The sequence below is a fragment of the Manis pentadactyla genome, chromosome 14, assembly GCF_030020395.1.
Source record: "Manis pentadactyla isolate mManPen7 chromosome 14, mManPen7.hap1, whole genome shotgun sequence".
NCBI lineage: Eukaryota > Metazoa > Chordata > Mammalia > Pholidota > Manidae > Manis > Manis pentadactyla.
In genome coordinates this window covers 31,422,287-31,446,377 of record NC_080032.1, presented here as the reverse complement: position 1 = coordinate 31,446,377, position 24,091 = coordinate 31,422,287, and the positions used below count along the sequence as shown (strand labels likewise).

Genomic DNA, 24,091 nt, shown 5'->3' with positions numbered 1-24,091 from the left:
CTTCCAGGGCAGGACAGTCTCAGACTTGGAGCCCTCTCCCTAATTCGTGTCGGTCGGCCTCGCAGTCTCACCGGCCCCCCTGATTAGGCTTGTTATGGTGGGATGCGCCCCTCGAAAGACTGCATTTTTCCTTGGCTCCCACTTCCTGGCTTGGGCAGTGCTGAGCACTGCACTCTGCGTGGTGGGGCAGCTGGGGTGAGATGAGTCCAAAGGACTGTGTCCTGCCCTGGGAGTGAGGTGGGGGCACTGGGTGCTTCGCGTGGTCAAACCAGGCATTCCGGTGGCCACTGCCCTGACCTTTGAGGAGCTGTGGTCGGCAGTCATTCCACTTCCCCAAGCCCAGGTGAGGGCGGAGCTGGCCCACCGGCTCCTTTGACTTCATGGGAGGCGTCCTGTCAGGCTCGTGGCTTGCTGCTTAGAATTACTCTGCCCCCTATGGCGCACGCCGTTGTAGGAGGAGGAGCCACAGGAAGGATAGTGTGAACCAGTATATACCTTACAATTTTATATTAGTCTTTAAATAAAAGAAAAAAAGGTGTGTCTTAGACTGTTGTGGCTGCTATAACAAAGTAGCATAGACTGGGTGACTTAAACTAACAGAATTTCTCATAGTTTTGGAGGCTGGAAGTCCAAAATTGGATTGCCAGCATGGTGGGGTTCTTCTGAGGGCCCTCTGCCTGCCGTGCAGGTGGCTGCCTTCTCACTGTGTCCTCATGCGGCCTTTTCTCCTGCTTGTAGGGAGAGAGGTGGGAGGGAGCTCTTTGTCCCTTTTCCACTAACCCCCATCATGAGGGTTCACCGTCATGAACCAGTCCAATTACCTCCCATTCTCCTGCTTGTAGAGAGAGAGGTGGGAGGGAGCTCTTTGTCCCTTTTCCACCAACCCCATCATGAGGGTTCACCGTCATGAACCAGTCCAATTACCTCCCAAAGGCCCATATCCACATGCCATCATATTGGGTGTGTTTCAACATACTGGTTTTGAGGCGACACGTATTCAATCCTGAACAAGGTGAAATTAATGGTATATTTTATTTAACCTAATATATATACAAAATAATTACTCATTTCAACATGTAATCAGTGTTACAGTTAAGGATACATTTTGTTTTACTTTGTACCGTCATCCAAGTTCCAGTGTGTATTTTGTACTGAGAGAACATCTCAGTTCAGACTTTGCATATTTCACGTGCTCAAAAGCCTTACTTTGCTAGTGGCTACCATATTGGGTGGTGCAGGCCTAGAAGAAAAGGCAGAATTTATGCTGTAGCAAGGGTATACAGTGTTAACTGTTAAGTCAGTGTTGAGTTGGTTCTGTGTCTTTTGTGTTCTGGGCCTGACCCAGTGTCCCTGGGAGCAGGTCATGTGGCCCTCTTGCCTTGTGGTAGCTGTCCCTGACATACCGTGTATCCCATAAGGGCTCCTGACATCTGTGTCTACTTGGGGTTCAGATCAGGTTCTCATCGGGGTGAGGTGGAGCGTCTTTTGAGTGGAATGTCAGGAGTGGCTGGCTGGGAGGAGGAACTGAGTCTGGAGTGTCCCGCCAGGACGTGCCCCTGTCTGACCTCATAGGCTGGCTACTTTTACCCAGAGATGTCCATTTTCTCAGGGAGAGGTGTGTGTGATGAGTGAAGTGACCCTTAGGCCCAGCACAGTGATAGCACAGCAAGCAGGACAAACCACAGAGCCTGGGCCATTGGTACCCTTGCCCAGGGAAGGGTGTCCTGTCCTACCTGTCCTTGTACCTGCTGGGCACTCCAGGCTCCGCCTTGTGTGGCTGGGCTGCCCTTTGGGAGCGGTGGGTACCCTCCTCTGCTCTTGGAGGCTCTTCTAAGGTAGAAGATGTTAGAAGAAACTCAGACCCTACAGACCCCATGGCTTCCCACAGCTTGAGAAGTGCTACCCTGCAGGATCTTTTTTGGGCACGGAGAGTCCCCAAATAGCACCTGGCCCTCCCCTGGCACTGTTCACAGGAGGAACAACTACAGGGATTCCAGTGAAAGCCCTGATTCTACACTGGTCCTTTCTGTCAGGGCCCTCTGAGAATCTGATGAAGGCAGTGGACCCTTCCCCCATGAACAGACAAACCCAAGGGACTGTGTGTGTGCACTATTGTGCATGCACACTTCCTTTTTCCCACTGAAACAAGAACCTGGTGGCCGCCTGGATTGGACTCCGTAAAGTTCTGGCTGTCCTGCTGCACATGCCTGCTGTAGCAGTCCTGAGCAGCAGCTTGCTGTGCTGGGAGAGAGGCACACTGGGCTTTTTTCCACATTGCTGTCTGCACTTACCTGTTTTAACCACTGGACATGATTCTTCTGCCTGTTGTGATTACAGCCCTGGGCTGCCCCTTCTCTAGGAAGTCCACCCTCAAGGGCCAGTGCATTCAGTCTCTTCCTGGGAGCTCAGGGTAATGCAAGTGAGGAGCAGTAGCATCAGGTTAGGGCCAGATGCGCTTGCAGACACTGGCCTGTTCTTGTGGATGCAACCTGGGCCTGAGAGTAAGTTCTGAGAAGACTGGGGAGCACCCTCAGGCAGGGTCCTGGCTGGGTAGATAGACCTTATTCTAGAACAGTTTCTCAGCCTCCGCACTTGGCACTGCAGACGCGATGATTCTTCGCTGTGTGTGTGCGCGTAGGAGGCGGGCGCATAGCTGTCTTGGGCTCTACGGGATGTTCAGCAGCATCCCGGCCTCCGCCCCTTAAACGCTAGTGTGACAACCGAAACTTCCTCCGAAGAGCCGGTGCAAAATCGCCCCAGGTGGAGCACCTGTGATCTACGGGAGGTACTGAGCTTGTAGAGTGGCATCAGCGGGGCATGGGGCGGTGCGTGCGCCCTGGCCGGCCGGCCGACCGCCCGTCGGGGTGGACTGTCTTCAGCTGGACGTCCCCGCGGTGCCAGCTGCCCGGCAGCAAGTTTGGTTCGGGTTCGCGGGTCGGGAGGAGCGCTGGCCCCCGCCAAGTCCTGGCGCCCACGAGTCTTCCCGGGCGGCTCGGGTTTCGGCGCCCGCCCCTCGGCCGCTGCAGGAGGGGAAGGCCGGTCGGCCGCGTCTCTCGCCCGGAGCTGCCGGAGGCGGGGGCCATGGCCTTTCGTGCGCGCGGGTCCGGGCCTGCGGGCGCCCCGGGGCGGCCTGTCCGCGAAGGTAGAGGCCGTGGGTGGGCCTTGCGGGCGGCAGCCCCCATCTCGGGCAGGAGGGTTTGCCGGGCCCCCGTCATCTTGAGCTCGGGTACGCAGCCTGCCGCCGGGACCTGGCCACCGCCGGGACTCTCAGGCGGGAGGAGCAGTCCTGGAGCTGCTCTAGACACCGTGCGGGGAGGCTTGTTCCCACGGGCTCCTGGCTGGGGCGGGGACTCGGTTCTGGCGCCCTCCAGGGCTTTTCTCCGGGCTGGGTCCGCAGCTCGGGGCCTGGAGGTGCCTGCCGCGCCCTGTCTGGGTCAGGGCTTCTCCGCGGGTCTGCCTGCGGTAGGTCTGCCCGGGTCTCTCTCCTCTGCCCGCGGCTCCGCACCCGGCCGGGCTGGGTGGTGGGTGGGGCGCCGGGAAGGAGGCCGCCCTTGGGGCTTCTCTCCGCGGTCCTGTGCGGCGAGCGCCTGCGCCTGTTTACAGACGTCCCTCTGCCGAAGTGTCAACTGCGCTCTAACGCCCGGGAGGCTAAAATTGGCTCTGGAAGTAAAGGGAGGCGGATGGGAACCCGGGGGCCGGGGCTCCGCGGCCTCTTGGAAGGCGTGGCCAGGCCAGCTGCCGCCTGTCGGTCTGGAGGAGGGCCGGCCTTCTCGGCCCGAGCGGAACCGCTGCCTCCGGCGTCGATGTTGTCCCTTCTGGCTGGTGCAGCGGTGCCCAGGGCCGTCAGATGCTAGGACAGCGCCTTCTCCTTTGCGGCGTCCTTCACAGCCATCCCTCCTGCCCCCTTGACTCTGAAAGGTGGGGAGTCTCAGAGCCCTGGCCAGCAGCCATGGGCTAGGAAACCCTTGTACTCTGTGTACTTCGGGGACTTTCACTTTTCACCCCAGAATCGACGTTCCCTTCAGGTGCTCACCAGCTGGGAGGATCAGGGCCTCCCTGGAACTGCTGACTTCTGTGGGGGTGGGGTAGAGAGGAGCCCTGTGGACCAGGCCTCATGAGGAGGGCCACCTTCTCTGGGCCCTGAGGAACAGGGGCTCAGGGTCCTTCTGCTCTGGGGCTTAGAAAATAGTGGGGCAGAAAGGTGAATTCTTGTTTTCTTCCCACCTGCCTTGGCCCCTCCGGTGAACCCCCAACCTGAGAGGGGTCCTGCAGGGCCCCCTGGGGGAAGAAAGCCAAGATAATGCAGTCCTGCCTCCCCTACCCTGAAAAACTGCTCCCAAACCTCCCCTCACCCAGGGGCCTCCTGGTTAGCTGCCCTGTGACATGGCTGCTGGCGGGGAGCTGTCACTTTGGTCATAGCATCTTTTACGATTTCAAATTCTATTAATTTTGGTTTCACAAATAATATATACATTCAACTGCTGAAATTAAGATGTTATAGATAAAAAAAAAACCAGGGTGCCCTTTACCACTCCTGCCCCTATTTGAGTCGTCCTCCTCTGGAAGCGAGCCTTCTTAGGTTGGGTAGCTATCCTTCCAGACGTTTTACCTCTGTATCTGTGGAAGTATCTAGAGAAATAGGGTTTTTTCTTTTTTCAACCTTACTGGTATTGCTCTTTTTCAAACATTAATTGGATTATAAAATACATATAGAACAGTGAAATTATAAGTAACAGCTTGATGGCTTTCCACAAACTGAGTATACCCATGTAATGAACCTCCAGATCAAGAATCAGAAATTTACCAGCTCTCACCCCCACGCCCTCTTTTGATCCATTCCAGTCTCCACACCTGAACCTAGGGGTAATGGCTATCCTCACTTGTAGCAGCATATGCTAGTCTTGCCTGTTTACGTGCCTTATATGAATGAAATCTTACAGAATGAACTGTTCTGTGTCCATTTTTTGCCCACCATCTTTGTGACTTGCATCCGTTTTATTGCATGTCATGGCTTTTTAAACTCAGATATGTTGTGGCAATCTTTGTAATTTATAAGGATCTACCTTGATCTTTTTAATAGCTGTGTGTAATTTCAAAGTTTGGATATATACTGCATTTTATATAGTTTATTTGATGGGCTTTCTGATTATATACAGTTTATGCAGATTGTGTCTCAGGATGAATGATGAGGAATTTCTGGGTCATAGGACAAGTGTTTTAAAATTTTATTGCATACCAAGAAATGGCCATACTAGATTTTTAATTTTTTTTAATTTTGAGGCTACCCTGATGACAGCAGTGGGGCAGAAGCTGGGTGAGATGGCAGGTAGCCTTAGGTGGAAAGCTGTGAGCATCTCTTCCCCTCCAGAAATGCTAGATTATATAGGTTGGAAATAGCCACTTTATGAAGGGTGCTCACTTCTGCTGGTCTGGTGTCTGAGGAGAGCCAGAGAGGCTGCTTCCTGTGTTTGAGCCTCCTGGTTTCTGTGCTGACAGAGGGCAGGTCACAGTGGGCTAGCTGGGGATGCTGGTCTGGGTTTGGGGTGGATGTGCATGTGTGTGCCCACTAGCAGTGCACCATGCTGCTTCCACCCACCAGAGGGACAGAGGCATTTGCTGTAGGTTGTGAGGAGCTGCAGGTAACGGGGCATACTAGTGCATTGGAGAAGATCTTGGCATGGCGGGATCCTGGTTCCGTATGTCGTGGTAGTGGTAGTAGGGGGTATGGGAGAAACCTGTAGATGAACTATTTTAGAATCTGGTGAGAAGCTTCTCAGGGCAGAAGGGTCTCTCTGAGCTTCAGGTAGTTCCTGGCTGAGTGTGTGCCTTGTTCTTGCACAACCTTCTGTCACGATTGGCTAAAGAATTAAGGGAGACCGTTTGAGATGACTGGTTCCCCAAAGTCTCTGATTTTCAAGTCATCTTCAGCATGCTTTCTACTCTTTCACTACTCTTTTACTAGGATTCTTGTGTAAGCCCACTTGTCAGACTCTTCTCATGGATTTAGGTGCCAGTGGATTTGTGGTCTTCTTCTAGTATGAATGGTGTCCCAGTTAGCTTTCCAACATAGTACTGTGATGTGCGCTGTCTGTGTGTTTGTCTGCTGGGGCTGCTGGGTTAGAATATCACAGACTGCATGGCTTAAAGTAACAGAAATTAATTTTCTCACAGTTCTAGAGGCTGGAAGTCCAAGATCAAGGTGCTGGCAGGGTTGGTTTTTCTGGTGAGGCCTTGCAGATTGCTGCCTTACTGATGTGTCCCCACATGGCCTTTTCTCTGTATGTGTATACACTTGTGGTATCTCTTCCTTTTCTAATAAGGATACCATTCCTATTGCATTAGGGCCCCACCCTTTTTTTTTTTCATATTTCCAACTATATTTTAATTCAAGTATAGTTGATATACAACATTACATTGATTTTAGGTATAGGGACCCCACCCATATGACCTAACTTGACCTTAATTACCTCTTTAAAGGCCTTATCTCCCAGTATAGTCACACTGGGGATTATGAGTTTTGGGGGAACACAGCTCAGTCCATAACAGTGTGAAATAATATTGGCTAAAAATGAATTCTGTTTTCCTCTTGAGTTGCACTTTGGAAAGGAAGTTACTTTTCTCAGGACCCTGCCCTGGGGTCTGAGTTCTTGATTAGCACTTTTCCTGGGCAGCCTTATCTATCAGTGATGTCGGTTTCTTTGTATGTGTAGAGGGTGTCCCCTTTGGGTGTTACATGGTCCTGAAAATATGTCTAAAAGTTAGGTAAAAAGTAGGTATGAAGGCTTCCTGTTTGATAATCAGGACAACCTGTTTCTGAAAGCACCTGGAAAAGAGAGACAAACTAAGAAAATATCTCTAGTTGAAAGCATTGTACAGGTAAGAAGCTAGTGACCCAGCAGGCCAGGATCTGTGTGAGAACTGAGGCCCTAGGGGGTGACTGACACTGTAGTCTGTTTTCAGTCTTTCCATATGGGCAACTAAAAGGCAGAGCATTGCATTTGATAGCCATGTGGCTAGGAAGACAGGAATTATAGTTCAAAACAAAAGGGGGGTACAGTGAAGTCCTGGATTGGGACCCCAGAGACATAGAGGTGAGGGGGAACCAAAAGAAGACAAACTCTAAAGTTGGCTTAAGGTGTTCTAGGGTTAGTGGTTCCTGTAGCTGCCTACCAGAAGCACATGTAACATCATTCTAGAAATAAAACCATTCTAGGCCTCACATAATTTCTACAAACAATTTTGCACATACAATGGTTGACTGATCATTTAGTATGAATAGTCAGCAGAAACATCATAGTTTAAGCAGACCTGGATGAGCTCCATACTGGAGTTATCACACATACTGAAAAATAGCAGTGCTCACTGTGTGATCAAGGATATGACAGGAATTTTAACAGAGAGCTAGAAAAATACATAACCAAATGAAAACCCTGCAGACTAACAGGAATTAAGAACTATTAAATGGTTTTATAAGATTAGGTGCAAATGAAGAGAGAATGGTAAACTAAAATGTAGATCAGAAGATAATATATGGACTGAACCCAGGAGAGACAAAAAGATGTATAATACAGAAGACAGGGAAAGAAATAGAGGGTGAAGTGAGAAAGTCTAAGATTCATGTAATCAGAGCCACAGAAATAAAGGACAGAATGAGGTAGACAAGACAATAGCTGAAAACTTTGTAAAACAAGACATTAAACCACAGATTCAAGAAGACTTGTGAACCTCAAGATAAAAAAATCAAAATTCCACACCTGCTCCAATCAGAAGCTAGACTTCTGAAAACCAGACAGTATCTTAGTAAGCATCAGAGAAAAAGGCATTACTATCAAAAGAGTAATGGTTGTATCAACAGCTAACTTCTCAAAAATAGTAGCAGCCAGTGCCGAAAGAAAGACTTGTCAACCTAAACTTGTGTATCAAGTGAGACTCCTTCAGGATTGGAGGTATCAAGTAAAGAGGGTATTCTTCAGGCAGAAGGTAAATAATCTAGATAGAAATGCAGAAAGGAAGAACAATGAAAAATTTAAATATTTAGATATTTATGAGAGAAATGTGTTCTTGACTTTGAAATACATATAAAAACAAACCACAGGACAACAATGCTGTATGTAGTAGAGTGAAAATGGTATTTAATCTGAAAGTCCTTACATTGTCCAGAAACTACCAATTAATGTTAGATTTTGATAAATCAAGAGGTCATGCTGTAATCTCTAGGGTAACTACTAAAGGATAGAAAGATAACTTTCAAGCTAATAAAGGGGACAAATGGAAAAAGAAAATTCTCAAATTGAAAGCAAGGCAATAAAAGATATGGTAACATAGAGCAAGGAGAGAAATAGAACTAATATCTCTAACGAATGTAAGATACGCAAGAAAAGTTCTTAAAACATTTATAAATCAAATCCAGCAATATGTAAAAATAAGAATAAATCTAGAGCACATCTTTTTATTTTGGAAGAGCGTGGTTGACATAACAATTGGAATCTAATCTGCCATGTTTTTTTTGTGTTGCTTTTGTGTTAGCAGATAGTTACATGGGCTAAATTTATTAACTTTTTCTACTCTGGTGGGCAGCTGCTGAAATATCTCTTCAGTTCCTTTAGGCTTACTGGTTTGCCTGGAATATGTTCTGTGCCTGTGTAGTTATGGGTCAGCCAGAACTTTGAACAGAATTTCTGGGCAGACTGTGGCTCCCGTCCTGGGCCAGCTGTCCCCTCCTGTCTCTTTTGCTCCTCATCTTGAAGACACCCATTGCGTAACTCCTGTGTTGGATCCTTAGGTTTTTGTATTCTGTGTTTTGAATCCTCTTTTCTCTGTTTATGCTCTCATTTGGTGGAGCATATCCTCTAGTACCTTTTGAGAAAGGGTGGAGGTACATTTTTGTGATCTAGCATTTCTCTTTTCTGCCTTTACATTTCACTGATAGTTAACTGGGTATAGGCTCATCAATAGGAAATCTTTCTCCAAATCGTGAAACATTGCCCCATTGTATTCCAGCTCCCAAGTATTGGCTACTGGAAGTTCAAAGCTGTTCCTCATCCTCATCTTTCATAGATGATGTTTCTCTCTGGCTAGACATTTATTGTAGGGTGTCTTCTTGTGCCCACTGCTGTGAAATTTCAGTCATGTGCCTTGGTGGGGTGTCTGTTTTTATCCATTGTACTGGTCTTTGATTTTTTTTTCCTTTGTCTTTCTGAAACTTAAAAAAAAAATTGGAATATGGTTGATGTACAATATTATATTGGTTTCAGATGTACAACACAGTGATTTGATAATTTTATATGTATATATATATACACACACACACACTTCTGGAGCTCTTATTTAGGTTTTGAACTTCCTGGATTGGGCCTCCAAATTCCTTGTCTTTTCTTTCCTCTTTTCTGTATCTTTGTGTGTTTACTTTACTTTTTTGTGAGACTTCTTCAACATTATCTAATCTTTCTGTGCATGTTTATTTCTGCCAACATATATACTTCTTTTTAATTCCTGAGAGCTCTGTTTTCCTCTGGTCTTTTAACAATGCCATCCTATTTATTTTTCATGGGTACATTACCTTTTATCTCTGAAGATACAAAGTTTTTGATGTTATTTTCTCCATGCATAATCTCTGTTTTCTCTACTTTTTTTTTTTTCCTGTCTGTTTTTAACTCTGTCTTTCAGGTAAGTGGCTTTCTTAGACCTGTTCATATTTATGGATGGACTTTAATACCAACTGAAAGCTCTGAGCTCATGGGTGGGACTTGTCAACTGTAGGATGATCCAGTTGGGCTGTTTTTGAACCTTGTTAGATCCTCCTGAGAAGTATTGTCTGTTTTCTGTGTAGGGGGTGGAGGTAACAGGCCTGGCTGCCAATACCCTGGAGGCCATAGGAATGCACTCTTGCTTCAGTGTGGTGCCCATGCCCTCAAGTATTCCCCCCTGTCCAGAGGCTCTCTATTTTATCTTCTTCAGAAGGTGGCCTTCTACTCTGTTGGGTTGGGGTGAGGGGAGCCCTCAGCCATGCTGAGTGGCAGTGAGATTTGAGAATCTGGTTGCCTCTTACCAACAACCCTTCTGTCTTTGGACTTACCTTTACCCCACTTGTCCAGAGACACTGGTGCCACTAATTCCTGAGTTTGAAGGGTTCTTTGGTAGAAATCATGTTGCTTCTCTGCTTTCTCCACATCTAACTTAGGAGTCTGTGGTCATTTGACCACATTGAGTAACTGTTTGCAACTTCAGAATTTCATTTTTGTAGTTCTCTCTTGCTTTCTTGGTACTTACGGGTTTATGCCTTAAAAAACTTTGGTTCAATAAGATTACAGAAGAGGGAAAAGTAATATTTGTGTATAGTCCTTGACCTTTGCCTGGAAGCTTGCTTTCCAGGAATGGTGAGCCTGGAGAAAGGCAGACTCTCCAGGGACTTGTCCTGGACTCATGCTTGTTCTGTGGAAGGGTGATGCCAGGGACTTCTTGTAGAGTTGAAGCTGGAAATGACTTGAGGTGACTGGCTTGATTCCTGTTCCTAGATGGGCTTCAGTTCCTCTTGTCATCTTTGGAAAATGCTCCTGGACTTCCATTTATGACAATGACAGTGAACAAAACAGCTGAAAAACCTTATACACGACACATACAAATGCTGAAAAAAGTATAATAAATATCCTTTTTAAATGTCTATGCATGGCTGTGCGTATAAAAAATGAGGAAGAAGCAAAAGGGGACTGAACACTAGAGTTGTATACCTCCATGGCTAAACTACTTCCCAGTGGAACTTGTCTCCATGGTGTGAACATGTGGGTCCAGCAGCAGTGTGGGCCTGTTTCCATGATGGAGAGCTGTGGGTCCAGCAGCAGTGTGGGCCTGTCTCCATGGTGTAGAGATGTGGGTCCAGCAGTGGTATGTGAGGGACAGGAGAAAGAGTATAGAATTGAGACTGAGGCTTTCCCATGGTAGGATTTTCACAATACTTACAATACCTCAGTGTTGTATGACTAGGAGGAATACCCTTTTGCTGACAAAGGGAATAGACATTGAAAATCTTGGCCTTGGTTGGTGGGGGGTGGGTAGTTTCCCCTAAGAATAAATAATTGTAGGTCTTTGCATACGTGAGCTTAGAATTGGATTTTGTACCATCTCTGTTCTCTGGGAAACTTGAAGTTGAGAAATTAAGGTGATTCCAGATTAATAATGTTCTAGAGAATTTGGCAAAAGCAATAATATAAATTATCTTGGAAGGTTGCCCCCTCAAACTTGACCTCCTAGTGTTCCCACAGTAAAGGCTCCACTGAACGTAAGGTCTGTATCCAAAACAGAATTCAAACTTTTTAGAATCCAAAATTCCAAAACACATGAGAAAGTAAGATACAATGAATGAAAATCAGAAATAACACATGGCAGAAACAGATTATGGAATTTAAATTATGGAATTATAAGACAAGGATTTGGAAGTATGACAACAGAATTGAAATTGGCAAAAATGGAACTAGAAATGAAAATGATTAACTGAATTTGTAAATTTAAGTAGAAGTGCTGAACAGCAAATTAGACACAGCAAAAGAGAGAATCAGTGAATTGAAGGTTAGACCATATGGAATTCTCTATAATGATTCTTAGACACAGAATTGGAAAATATGAAAGCAAAGTTAAGGACTGGATAGAATGGGAAGATCCAATATACTTGTAATAGGAATTTCAGAATCATAGACTAGGGAGATGCAATCTCAAATTGATAATTTTTCAGAATTGATCCTAGACATGAGTCATTAGATTTAAAGCATATTCTTTCAAGCAGTATAAGTTAAAGTATACACTTAGATACCTAGCTTTTAGTAAAACTGTAAAGAGGAAAAAGACAGAGTATCTACAAAGTTAAACTATGAACAGCCTTTTCAACAGTAATAGTAGAAGCCAGAAGATAGTGGAATAATATTTTCAAAATTTTGAGAGAAAATAACTCAGCCTGGAAGTTTTTGTTCTTTTAAACTGTCAGTTAGGAAACAGGGCAAAGTAACATTTTCATAAAAGCAAACAAAGTTTCTCCACCAAAAGATGTTTGCTGAAGGATGATGTTCCCGGACAGTGGTCCCAGAAGGAGGAGCAGGGGCGGGTGTACAGACAAGCTGATGGCTGCACGGATAAATAAAATACTGACTATAAAACACAAATAATAGCTGCTTTGGGAAGCAGATAAAAACAACAATAACAGGTTAACCACTAAACAAATCTGTTAAGCTAATTAAATTTAAGTTGGGAAGAGATAATTGGAGTTAGTTCCTGTGAGGGACGGTAGAGATGTTGATTAACTTTAGGCTTTTAGCATAAATGTATATATTAAGATTTACGGGTCAGCTTGTAATAGAATAGAAAGAGAGTGCATTACTTCCAGACCAGAACTGGCTGATATGCAGAATTAAAAGATAACCTGATATGGTAACAGTAGAGAAATTTAAACATAGCTTTAATCATAAATGTATGGGACTTAGTTCTAGGTCAAAACGTAGATTGAACTGGAAAAAAGAAAGATACAGAAAGATTTAAAATAAAAGTTGGCAAGAGATAAATTAGGAAAATATTAACCATAGAAATGTCATATAGCTATGTTAGATTCAGATAAAATAGACCTCTTGGCAAACAGCAAATAAATGACTTATTATATAGTAAGGAAAGTTATCAAGAATATTTAAATATGTTGCTCATGTGAAACCTTCATGAGATTGTATGTCAATGACACCTTAATTAAAAAAATATTAGTTGGAAAAAAAAAGGAATATTTAAAGAATTTCTACAACTCTAAGGAAAAGCAACCCACCAGAAAAATGGGAGAGGGTGTGAACCGGTAGTTCTCAGAGAGGCTTATAAACACAAAAAGGATGATGCAGTTCACAAATGGGAATCACACTGTCACATGCCATTTCACAATGACCAGGTGAGCAAGTGCTGGGGGTGAGGGGGGAATTGGTCTGCTGGGGTGAAGTGGCGCATCCACCTTGGAGAAGGCTGGACGGTTTCTAGTGTGTTGCCTGTGCCTACAGCCTCTCCAGCCTGTGGGCGTGGCCCCTGGGTCTCCTGGAGAAGCACCATGAGAGCAGAAGAGAACAGGAGGGCTCATGGTAGCAGTGCTTAAATTAGCAATATCGCTAACCAGTGGCAGTTAAGTCGCCATGAGGTTGTCCAGGGGACTCAGGCAGCAGCCCCAGGGTGTGTGCACCAGGGCCAGGCTGCCCGGGTCCAAACCTGGCTTTGGTGCTTGATAAATAACTTGGGTAAGTTACTTCACCTCTTTGTGCCTCAAGTTTCCTCACCTGTAACATAAGGCCCCTCAGAGGGTTGTCACGAGGATTAAATAAATTATTTGTAAAATGCTTAATATAGGGCCTGCTATGTGTGTGTTAAATAAATGTATCAACTTGTTTGGCTCACGAATACATGGCTGGGGGAAAAGGAAGTGCTCAGGTTGCATGTGGTTGCTAGAAACTGATCATCACAAGTTACTCTTGTGTAAAAGAAGTTCAGAGAGAAAGTGTAGGTGCATTTGGGTTCTTGCTGCCCTGCTGTACAGGTGGCACTCCATGATGCACGTGCACTCGAGCGCGTGGTGTGGCTGTCCCACGCTGCGGCCTTCCGCTCAGCCCCCACCTCCACTTAGACTCCCGGGGCCCTTGTCCTGCCCATCAGTGCTCGGGTCATGGGGAGGGTGGTGAAGATGCTGCTGTGTGGGCCAGGGGAGAGTCATGCACACACCCATGTCTGCACTGGAGCCCCACCTTAGGGTTCTGGGCCCTTCTAGGCTCCTTTGGGGGAACCTGCTGGGGCAGCAGGTGCTCAGCTAACTATAGGGCCACCTTCTGAGGGGCAGGGCTGGGGGAGCCCACGTGGGGCCTTCGAGGGTGGAAGGCTGCCTCTCCATCCTGGGCAGACCTGGAGGCTGGAAAATGGGGGGGACCATGGCAGGCTTACTCAGCCAGCTCTCGGGCATGGAGGTTTCTGGGAGAGTGCCTGCTGTGCTGATGCAGTGGTGGGTGGCATCCCCTTCTCTACCATGCTCACGTAGGTGGGCTGGGCACCTGCTCCCTGTGGACAGTGGGACTTCCAGGAGCCCAGGGCAGAGCATAGGCCACCCCCAGTCCCCACCCTGTTGGAGACCGTAGTCCTCCAGGAGATGTTGGCTGAGCCCAGAGCTCATGGAAGCCCAGGCGTGGCCAGTCTAGCACCCAAGTCCTCCAGTCGAGGCTCTGCCCTGGTTGCCCGCTTTCTCCACCCTTCACACTCCTCTTTCCCGTGGCACTGGGAGTCCCTCAGAGGCAGTACCATGGCAGGACTTCGCCCTTTCCTCCCCAGTGCACAGGGGACTGGGAAGCAGACCTGCCAGCACTTGCACAGTAGCGTCCAACTCACCTGTTTAGGTCCATCTCCCTGGAGTGTCTGTTCAGAGTGGAATCTGCATGTAATTTCTTTGGTGGTGGTGGTGGTGTGTGTCCAGGAGTGGGGTTTCTCTGCCCTGCCTGGACCGAGGGCTTGGGGACTTCCTTCAACCAAGGTGTGGCCCCTCTGGAACATAGGTGCACTGCCACTGGTGTGCCCGGTCCTTCGGAGGCCAGCAGGTGGCTGTTGCTCAGGGATGCAGTGAACCGCTTGCCCAGGTATCATCAGGTGGGCTGCCCTCAGGCCCTGAGGCAGCAGGTATGAAGGGGCACAGCTCCCTCTCCTGCCAGGATGGGCTAGTGGGCTGGGGTCGGGGGAGTCGTCTGTGCATGGATGCCTGGGCCACGTGAGCGTGGGCAGGAGCCCTGTGTCTATTAAAAGGCAGAGATGGCCTTGTGTTTGGAGTGTTGCCAGAGGCTATAAATAGCTGAGTGTGTGCAGAAGCAGAGTACAGGGAGGAGGGCAGAAGTGGGGAGTCCCTGGCTTCCAGCTGGCAGCAGAGGGTGGGTGTGGTATAGGAGGGCCATAGATTCTCCCAGTCTTCCCAGGTCTCCCTTGGGCTCTGAAAGCAAAGCTCTTGCGGGCATGGGTGTGCACACCCATGGCTTGGTCTGGGGCCTTCTAGCGGAGCTTGTAGCATGAAGGATGATCATGGGCAGCAGGGAGGGGTATGGCTCTGAGGTAACAGCAAACAACTAATTGCCAGGCATTGTTCTGACCATGTTTAAAATGCATGAACTCACAGCCCTAGGAAGTAGGTGGCTGTTACCCTTTTCACAGGTAGGGAAATGGAGGCATAGGGTGGTTCAGTAACTTGCCCAGGGACCCACAACCAGGAAGTGTTCGAGCCAGGATTTGAGTGAAGTCTGGCCAGCTTAAGGCTCCCTTTTTGTCTGTTAGAAGGATCTGCTCAGACGGGGTCCGGTGATATACTGAATCCTTGGGGCCTGCTTGGAGCCTGGAGGTTTGGAGTTCCCAGCCCTGTCTACTTGGGTCCTGCCCAGGGTTGTGGCCAGAGGGGTCCCTGGTTGGTCAGTGGCCTGTAGAGAGAAGCTGGGCCACTCGCCATTGTCTGCTGGTCTCCTTTAATCAGGCCCCTAGCCTTGCACAGGGGGCTTGCTGCCTGGGGTCTGAATGAAGATAGGACTCCTCTGAGGACCCTGGGGCTTGGGCTACAGACTGCGGTCACCCTCCTGGTGTCCCCTTCCTCCAGAACCCTGCTGTGGCCAGGAGGGAACCGTGCCCTTCAGTCTGTTGTTGGTCCTTCTCCCCACCCAACCGCCATGTGTGGACCTGGTTCTAGCACTGAGCACAGTGCAGGCTTTTGCCCCAATCACCTTTGCAGCCTTGAGGGGAAGCCTGACATTTACAAAGCTATTAGTGAGCACATTTGTAATGTCTTCCCTTGCACATGTGTGTTCTCTGTGTTATTTTCTCTTGGAGATTCTCTTTGGTGACATCTTTTAGTTTCTTTTTTTTTTTCTCCTCTTTTATCAAATGTACATCACAGTGGTTGAATAGTTCCCCCCACGGAGCCCATTCCTTTCCCGCTTGGTAACTACTAGTCCCTTCTCAGTGTTTATGAGTCTAATGCTATTTTGTTCTTTCTGTTTTGCTTTGTTTTTATATTCCACAAATAAGTGAAATCATATGGTGTTTGTCTTTCTCCACCTGCCTTATTTCATTTGGCATAATATCCTCTAGATCCATCCATGTTGCTGCAAATGGCAGGATTTCTTTTCTTTGTAGGGCTGAATAATATTCCATTGTATATAATGTGCCACATCTTTATCTGTTTGTCTATTGATGGACGCTTTGGTTGCTTTCATATTGTGGCTATTGCTGACACTGCAGTAATAAACAGGGGTGCATGTATCTTTTCAAATCAGGGATTTTGTTTTCTTCGGGTAAATTCCTAGGATTGGGATTATTGGGTCAAATGGCATTTCTAGTTTTAGTTTTTTTGAGGAACCTCCAAACTGTTTTCCACAGCAGTTGCACCAATTTGCAGTCCCACCAATAGTGTAGGTGGGTTCCTATTTCTCTGTACCTTTGCCATCATTTGTTGTTCCTTACCTTATGGATGTTGGCCATCCTAACTGCTGTGAGGTGATATCTCATTGTGGTTTTAATTTGCATTGCCCCGATGATAAGCGATGTGGAGCATCTTTTCATGTGCCTATTGGCCATCTGAATTTCTTCTGTAGAGAAGTGTCTGTTCAGATCTTCTGCCCATTTTTTAATTGAGTTATTTGCTTCTTGGGTGTTGCGGCATGTGAGTTCTTTATATATTTTGGATGTTAACCCCTTGTTGGATGAGTAATTTACCAATACATTCTCCCATACTGTAGGATGCTTTTTTGTTCTGCTTATGGTGTCCTTGCTGTACAGAAGCTTTTAGTTTGATGTAGTCTCACTTGTTCATTTTTTATTTTGCTTCCCTTGCCCGAGGAGATGTGTTCAGGAAAAAGTTGCTCATGTTCATGTCCAAGAGATTTTTGCCTATGTTTTCTTCTAAGAGTTTTTTCATTTCATGACTTACATTCAGGTCTTTGATCCATTTTGAGTTTACTTTTGTGTATGGAGTTAAGACTATCTAGTTTGATTCTCTTGCATGTAGCTGTCCAGTTTTGCCAACACCAGTTGTTGAAGAGGCTCTCTTTTCCCCATTGTATATCCACGGCTCCTTTATCATATATTAATTGACCATATATGCTTGGATTTACATCTGGGCTCTCTATTCTTTCCACTATCTATGGGTCTGTTCTTGTGCCAGTACCAAATTGTTTTGATTAATGTAGCTTTGTAGTAGAACTTGAAGTCAGGGAGCGTAATACCCCCTGCTTTGTTCTTCTTTCTCAGGATTACTTTGGCTCTTCAGGGTCTTCTATGGCTCCATATGAATTTTAGAACTATTTTTCTAGTTCATTGAAGGATGCTGTTGGAATTTTGATAGGGATTACATTGAATCCAGATTGCTGGATGTTGGATTTTGTCAAATGCTTTTGCAGCATCTATTGAGATGATTGTGTGGCTTATTAATGTGGTCTGTGATACCGATGGAGTTACGAATATTGTACCATCCTTGTTGCATCCCTGGAATAAATCCCACTTGGCCATGATAGATGATCTTTTTGATGTATTTTTGGACTCAGTTTGCTAATATTTTGTTGAGAATTTTTGCATCTGTACTCATTTATTGTTCAGAGCCTCTGTTTCCTTATTTAATTTCTGTCTGCTTGATCGGTCTATTGATGGGAGTGGTGTGTTAAAGTCTCCTAAAATGAATGTGTTGCAGTCTGTTTCCCCCATTAATTCTGTTACTATTTGTTTTACATATTTAGGTGCTTCTGTGTTGGGTGCATAGATATTTATAATGGTTATATCCTCTTGTTGGACTGACCCCTTTATCATTATGTAATGTCCTTCTTTGCCTCTTATTACTTTCTTAGTTTTGTAATCAATTTTGTCTGATATAAGTACTGGTACTCCTGCTTTTTTCTGCCTATTATTTGCATGGAATACCTTTTCCATCTCTTCACTTCTAGTCTGTGTATATGTCTTTGGGCTGAAAGGAGTCTCTTGAAGGCAGCATACAGTTGGGTCTTGTTTCTTTATCTCTTCTGCCACTCTGTGTCTTTTGATTGGTACATTCAGTCCACTTACATTTAAGATGATTATTGATAGATATGTACTTATTGCCATTTTAATAATTGTTTTTTGCTTTTTTTTGTATCTCTTCTCTGTTCCTTTCTTCCTCTCTTATATTCTCTTGTTATTGATGGTTTTCTTTAGTGTTGTAATTGGATTTCTCTCTCTCTCTTTTTAAAATTTAATTTTTTATGTGGGTATTTATTATAGTGTTTAGTTTTGTGGTTACCAGAGGTTCAAGGATAGCTTCTTTATTATATAATAATCTATCTTAAATTGCTGAATACTCCATTTCATACACAATCTAACAGTACTTTTTTTTCCCTTCTTTTTCCTCCACACTTTTTGTGTTAATTGTCATAATCTGCACTTTTTTATCTGCACCAATTTATCCCTTGACTGGTTTTGTGTATAGTTGATTTGCTTTTTTTGTTTTAATTTCGTACTTGCTTGGTAATTATTTGGTCTACTACCTTTGCTGTGGGTTCATTTTCACTGGTGAAAGCTGTTTAGCTTTAGGGTCATTTCCATACAGTAATGCCTTTAACATATCATGTAAGACTGGCTTAGTGGTGGCGAATTCCTTCAACTTCTGTTTGTCTGGAAATTGTTTAATCCTTGCTTCAAATTTAAATGATAATCTCACTGGGTAGAGGATTCTTGGTTGGCAGTCCTTCTGTTTCAGTACATTAAATATATCATGCCACTCCCTTTTGGCCTGAAGAGTTTCTGCTGAGAATGGTGACATTATTTTTTACACTTATTGAATTTCTGAAATATTCATTTAAACAGCAACAGACAGTTAGTGAAGGGTGAGAAATTCAGGTGATGGAGGAAGGACAAGCGCCTGTGGAAGTGAAATTTGCCTGGTCTCCCAGGTGAGAGAACAGCTGACAGTTAAAGGGGAAAGTGGGAGGTGGCGATGTGCGGGAAGGCTGCGTGCACTCGAGGGCCTGCCCATGTGGTGTGACTGCAGCGGGGGAGGGAAGTGGAGGTGCTCAGCACCCTGTCTGTAGCCCAGCTTGGGGTCCTGGCCCCACCAGTCTTGGTCTCCAGGGATTCCCCTCACTAGATTTGCTGCTGTGGGTGCCCCCAGGCTGGGAGAGGAGGTTTGGTGTACTCTGGACTGGGTGCTTTGCACAATCTGGCCACCAGCTGCTGCTGGTGGCCAGGGGCCTGTGGACACTCGGTGCCAACCTGGGCCCTGGGCCCTGGCGTGCTTGCCCAGCCTTTGGTCATCCATGCTCCCTCCTGCCCTCACCCTGCATCTCCTCATGTCTTCCCCTTAAGCCTTAAGCCTTGATGAAGGGCCTGGCTGGGGGAAGCCAGCATGTACTCCTGTGTGAGCCCCTTTGTGGATCCCAAGGCCCTGCCTGGAGAGTTGGGAGCTCACTGTAACTCCAGGAGAAAAATCTCAGGGCAAAATACCTTTGAAACCAAAATCAGCCAAAGGGAGAAATAAAGTTAAGAAACCCATTTGTTTCTTACAAGCAGTCATCCCATCTCTGTCCTGACCAGGCTGCAGCAGAAGAGAGCTCCACCCAGCCTCTCCAGTCCAGATAAACCCTTGCACACCATTGTGGTCGATATGTAGATGGACCAATTCTCTCCACCCCTTGAAACACCTATTGATGTGTAGATGCACTAAAGCCAGGAGAGAGATTCTGGAAATATTGCAATTTTACCCACAGCTCACCCCTCCAGAAATCTCGCCTCACAATGTACACATTCCCCATCTTCTGCAATGGCCCCTGTGTGAGAAAACTGGAGCATTGGAACCAGGCAAATAACAAAATAGCAACAGCAATAAAATCATGATAATGCTCAAGCTGGAGGCTTCAGCTAGGTTCAAAGCCCTATGCAGGTTAAGTCCATAGCTTGCCCATTCCACAAAGTAGCTGAAAAGGCAGAGAGTTCAGAGCAATCATCACGCTGGCAGCTGCAGCTGGGGGGTGCATCCAGGCCACAAGGACTGTAGAAGAAAACCTTATGGGTGGTTAGATACATGTTTTAATGGCACCAGGGTAGGCAAATCTTGTCTGTCAGGTAGGATACATGCAAAAGAGTGGTCTTGTGATAGGACAGTGACAGGAATGGGACCTCATCCTGGTCTAGTACACCAGACTTTCAACTCCTCTCCCTGTGGGGTTACTGATGGGTCTATATGTAGGGCTATGGGAGGCACATGCCTGGCCACAATGGTAAGCCAAAACTCCCTGGTAAGATGCTCTTACCTTCCTGCCTTTTTGGTTACACTACCATCATCTTTGGGGGCCCCTCTGCTGTTAAACCAGGAACACACAGGAGGACAGCTTTCAGGCCTTGTTCCCAAGGTGCCAGAAGGGCCAGCCATCGTCGGTCCACCTGTCAAAATGTCCAAGGCCACGTAATTTCCAGATTGCTGTGGGACTCAGTCACACAATGCACTTCTGATGGGGTTCTGCTGACCTCTTCAAAGGTCAAAGGCAGGCCCCACTGACAGGCTATAGCCTACATTGTCTTCTGCCCTGGGCAGGCTGTGCTGCTAGCCTGGGCCAGTGCGAAAGGCAAATGGTGTTTAAGGCACTGCAGAGGCCCCAGTCATAGCCATCTTCAGTCACATGGACATCCAGCTCACAGGGCCTTGATGGGTCTGTCTCACTCAAAATCTTCACAGCCTTGACTGTCCATTTTGCAACAGCGGAGGTAAATGCACACGTTTCATGCCAGCCCCACCTGATGCCCTTTTGTACCAAATGGCATAAGGGCTTCAGAATTTGCACCAAGTGCAGAATAAACACTCTCCAGTAGCCTCTGGCCTCTAGGAGCTACCCTTCACTGCAGGGAGATGCAGAAGGCAGAGTGACCAGACAACGGCCACTGCCATGGGGAGCCCCTTCCACCTACAGATAGTCGTTGTCCTCCTGTGGCTGTACTGTGGGATAGCAGGCTCTTTGATCTTGGTGGCCACTGCTGGGCGTGGCGTGGAGGGTGAGGGAGGCCTTGGGTGTGCTGGACTCAGGGTGCCGTGCCCTCCCCTGGGGCTGGGGTAGGGTCTTCCACTCCTCCCTGCTCCAGTGGCCTTTCAGGCTGATGATGAAGAGGCTCCTGCTGCTCGTGGGCTGGCCTACCTTCGTGGGTGTGACTGACCCCTCCGTCTTCCTTGCTGGGGGCAGGGATGAGTGTAGGGAAGACCAGCCAGGGGTGTTGTCTGGTCACCAGCCCACAGTTAGGCCATGGAGCATGGAGAAGAGAGCTGGGTGCTTGGTGCCAGGTCCCTCTCAGCATCTGTGTGGGGTTGGGAACGAGGGTGATCGCCGTGCCCCTACAGGAACGACAGCAGGGCACTCCCAAATGGTGTCAGGTCTGCAAGTCAGAGCCTGTTTCCCGGCACCCTCCTCTGGCATCTCCTTCCTCTTTCTTGTCACAGGGCAGATTTCAGGGCTGGGACTAGGGGCTGCTCGGGAGGGAGGCGGAGAAAGACTGATGTGGAGAACATTGAGGGCATCTGAAGGAGAGAACTGTTGGAGGTGTGGTTGGGGGCGTAGGTGTTCCCACATCTGCATGGCACTAGTGCGGGGCTAGAAGAAGCATGGGGGTGGGCGGGCAACCCATAGGGTCTTCAGGGGCCAAGCCCGGCAGCAGGCTCATTTGTGCTGCTCAGCCACCAGCCAAGCCTCCTCCTGGGGCGCATGACGCCCCATGGTGACCCTGGGGGCTGCACCCTGAGCTCACGGACCTGCTGCTTGGTGACCTTTTGTCCTGCCAAGCACCAGGTGTGGCACTGGGTGCAGAAAGGACACTGGAGAGCCCTTGCTTCCCATCCAGGCTGGACAGGGTGTGGGGGACGTACTGGCCGGGTGTCTGTTGGGACTGGCAAGTGTGGGACGAGGCAGAGACACAGCCGCAGGAAGCCACCCCTCCTGGCTTTTCCAGCCGTGTTGTCTGGGGGCCGCATGAGAAGCCCTGGGACAGACAGCCAAAGTGGGCTGTGCCTCCATTCCAGGGGCGGGTCTGGGCTGGCCCAGAAGTGTACTTCCAGCAGAGCACGCCCTGGCCCTACATGCAGTGATACTGATGTCCTGGGTTTTCAGGGTGCCTCAGGTAACTGCTGCTGCTGTGGAGAACTAACTGCTTCCCACGCAGGAGCACAGGGCCGTTCTGGGTGCAGGGCTGTTTGCGTCCACATCTGGCTCCCTCTGGGGACCTGGGGCCTGGGGTGGGGAGAGCAGCACGGTGCTCACGTTCTCTCCCCCTTGGCGTAGGCTCCGGGCGTGGGGAGGCTGAGACGCGGGAGTGCATCTACTACAACGCCAACTGGGAGCTGGAGCGCACCAACCAGAGTGGACTGGAGCGCTGCCAGGCTGAGCAGGACAAGCGGCTGCACTGCTACGCCTCCTGGCGCAACAGCTCGGGCACCATTGAGCTCGTCAAGAAGGGCTGCTGGCTGGACGACTTCAACTGTTACGACAGGTGACATCTGCTGAGCTGCTGCCCGCGGGGCCGTGCGGGTCTCGGGGTGCCTGGAACTGGCCCAGCCTGGCGTTTAAGGGAGGGAGGGGAAATGTGGGGGGCTCTGGTGACAGCTTGGACTCGTAGGGGTGGTGCTGGGGTCCCAGCCTTTCTGGAGCTGTGTCTGTCCTGCCCAGGTCCCGACGTGGCTCCTGGTGAGTGTTGACCCATGACTGCCCCTCCCAATTCTGGGTCCCACTGTAGGGGAGGTGGTTCACCCCAGGTGGTTTCCCATGGAGTTCTATGAGAGTCCTGCATCCCTCAGTGGAGGGGTGTCTGGAACACTGTGTGCCTTCAGGCAGGAGTGTGTGGCCACCGAGGAGAACCCCCAGGTGTACTTCTGCTGCTGTGAAGGTGACTTCTGCAACGAGCGCTTCACCCACTTACCAGAGGCTGGGGGCCCAGAAGGTGAGGGCAGGGGTCAGGCACAGGCCTCTCCTGGCCCCAGAGCTCCGAGCTCCTGGATTGGGTTGGGAGTGGATGCCGGGCTCTCTGGTCTGGTCCTGGAGGTGCATGGGTAGGCGGGCTGTGTGACTCAGGGCTCTGTGTGTCCCCCAGTCACGTACGAGCCACCTCCGACAGCCCCTACCCTACTCACGGTGCTGGCCTACTCGTTGCTGCCCATTGGGGGCCTGTCCCTCATCGTCCTGCTGGCTTTCTGGACGTACCGGCACCGCAAGCCCCCCTACGGCCACGTGGACATCCACGAGGTGAGACGGCTGGCGTGGGCAGGGCAGGGCTAGAGGTGGGAGGCCAGGCCAGACCCTGTTAAGCCCTTCACCCCCCCCAGGAACCTGGACCTCCTCCTCCATCCCCTCTCGTGGGCCTGAAACCGCTGCAGCTGCTGGAGATCAAGGCTCGGGGTCGCTTTGGCTGTGTCTGGAAGGCACAGCTCATGAATGACTTTGTGGCTGTCAAGATCTTCCCACTCCAGGTATGTGTTTGAAGGGCTCCAGGTCATCCACCCCTGCTGTGGCCTGAGCTTTTTCCCACCCCAGGGTAATCCCAGGCAGCATATAGGTGGGATGGGCGGGAAGTGGGTGGGATGGGGGGAAATTTCATGGTGGGACCAGGGTAGGGCTTTCTAAAACCTTGATCCACTCTGGTTTTCAGGGTTTTGTGTTTGACGTCAGGTTCTGCTCAGAGGCCCTGGACACTAGGCTACCCAAGCAGTTTTTGGGGATGATTAGCAAAAGCTAGGCCCAGCTGTCTCTTCTGTTGGGTGATACTGGGCCACTCACTCCCTTCCCCAACCCTCAGTGGCCTGGTGTAAATTAGGTGCTGGTGACCTCAGGGTCTGGACTTCCACTTCTCTCTCTGTAGTGGAAGCTGGGGGGCGGCAGGTGGCTGCAGTGGGGTCAGCTGCGTTCTTGCCTCAGGACAAGCAGTCGTGGCAGAGTGAACGGGAAATCTTCAACACACCTGGCATGAAGCATGAGAATCTGCTGCAGTTCATTGCCGCCGAGAAACGGGGTTCCAACCTTGAGGTAGAGCTGTGGCTCATCACGGCCTTTCACGACAAGGTGAGCCATGTGTGGTGGAC

The 24,091-nt window shown here is 48.5% G+C and overlaps 1 protein-coding gene across 3 annotated transcripts in view; it reads left to right on the top strand.

Annotated features, from left to right (window-relative positions):
* ACVR2B (activin A receptor type 2B) overlaps positions 1-24,091 on the top strand; it is a 39,043-nt gene that overhangs the window by 2,851 nt on the left and 12,101 nt on the right. Inside the window, exons 1-6 of one of the 3 annotated variants that reach the window (XM_036921650.2) lie at positions 2,040-3,142; positions 22,302-22,509; positions 22,847-22,956; positions 23,131-23,258; positions 23,339-23,482; positions 23,928-24,071. In XM_036921650.2, coding sequence (XP_036777545.2) covers positions 2,818-3,142; positions 22,302-22,509; positions 22,847-22,956; positions 23,131-23,258; positions 23,339-23,482; positions 23,928-24,071 — 1,059 coding nt within the window. In that variant the 5' untranslated portion in view covers positions 2,040-2,817. Of the gene's footprint in view, positions 1-2,039; positions 3,143-22,301; positions 22,510-22,846; positions 22,957-23,106; positions 23,259-23,338; positions 23,483-23,927; positions 24,072-24,091 lie in introns of those variants that run through there. The other 2 variants (XM_036921649.2, XM_036921651.2) reach the window with 2 other exon arrangements.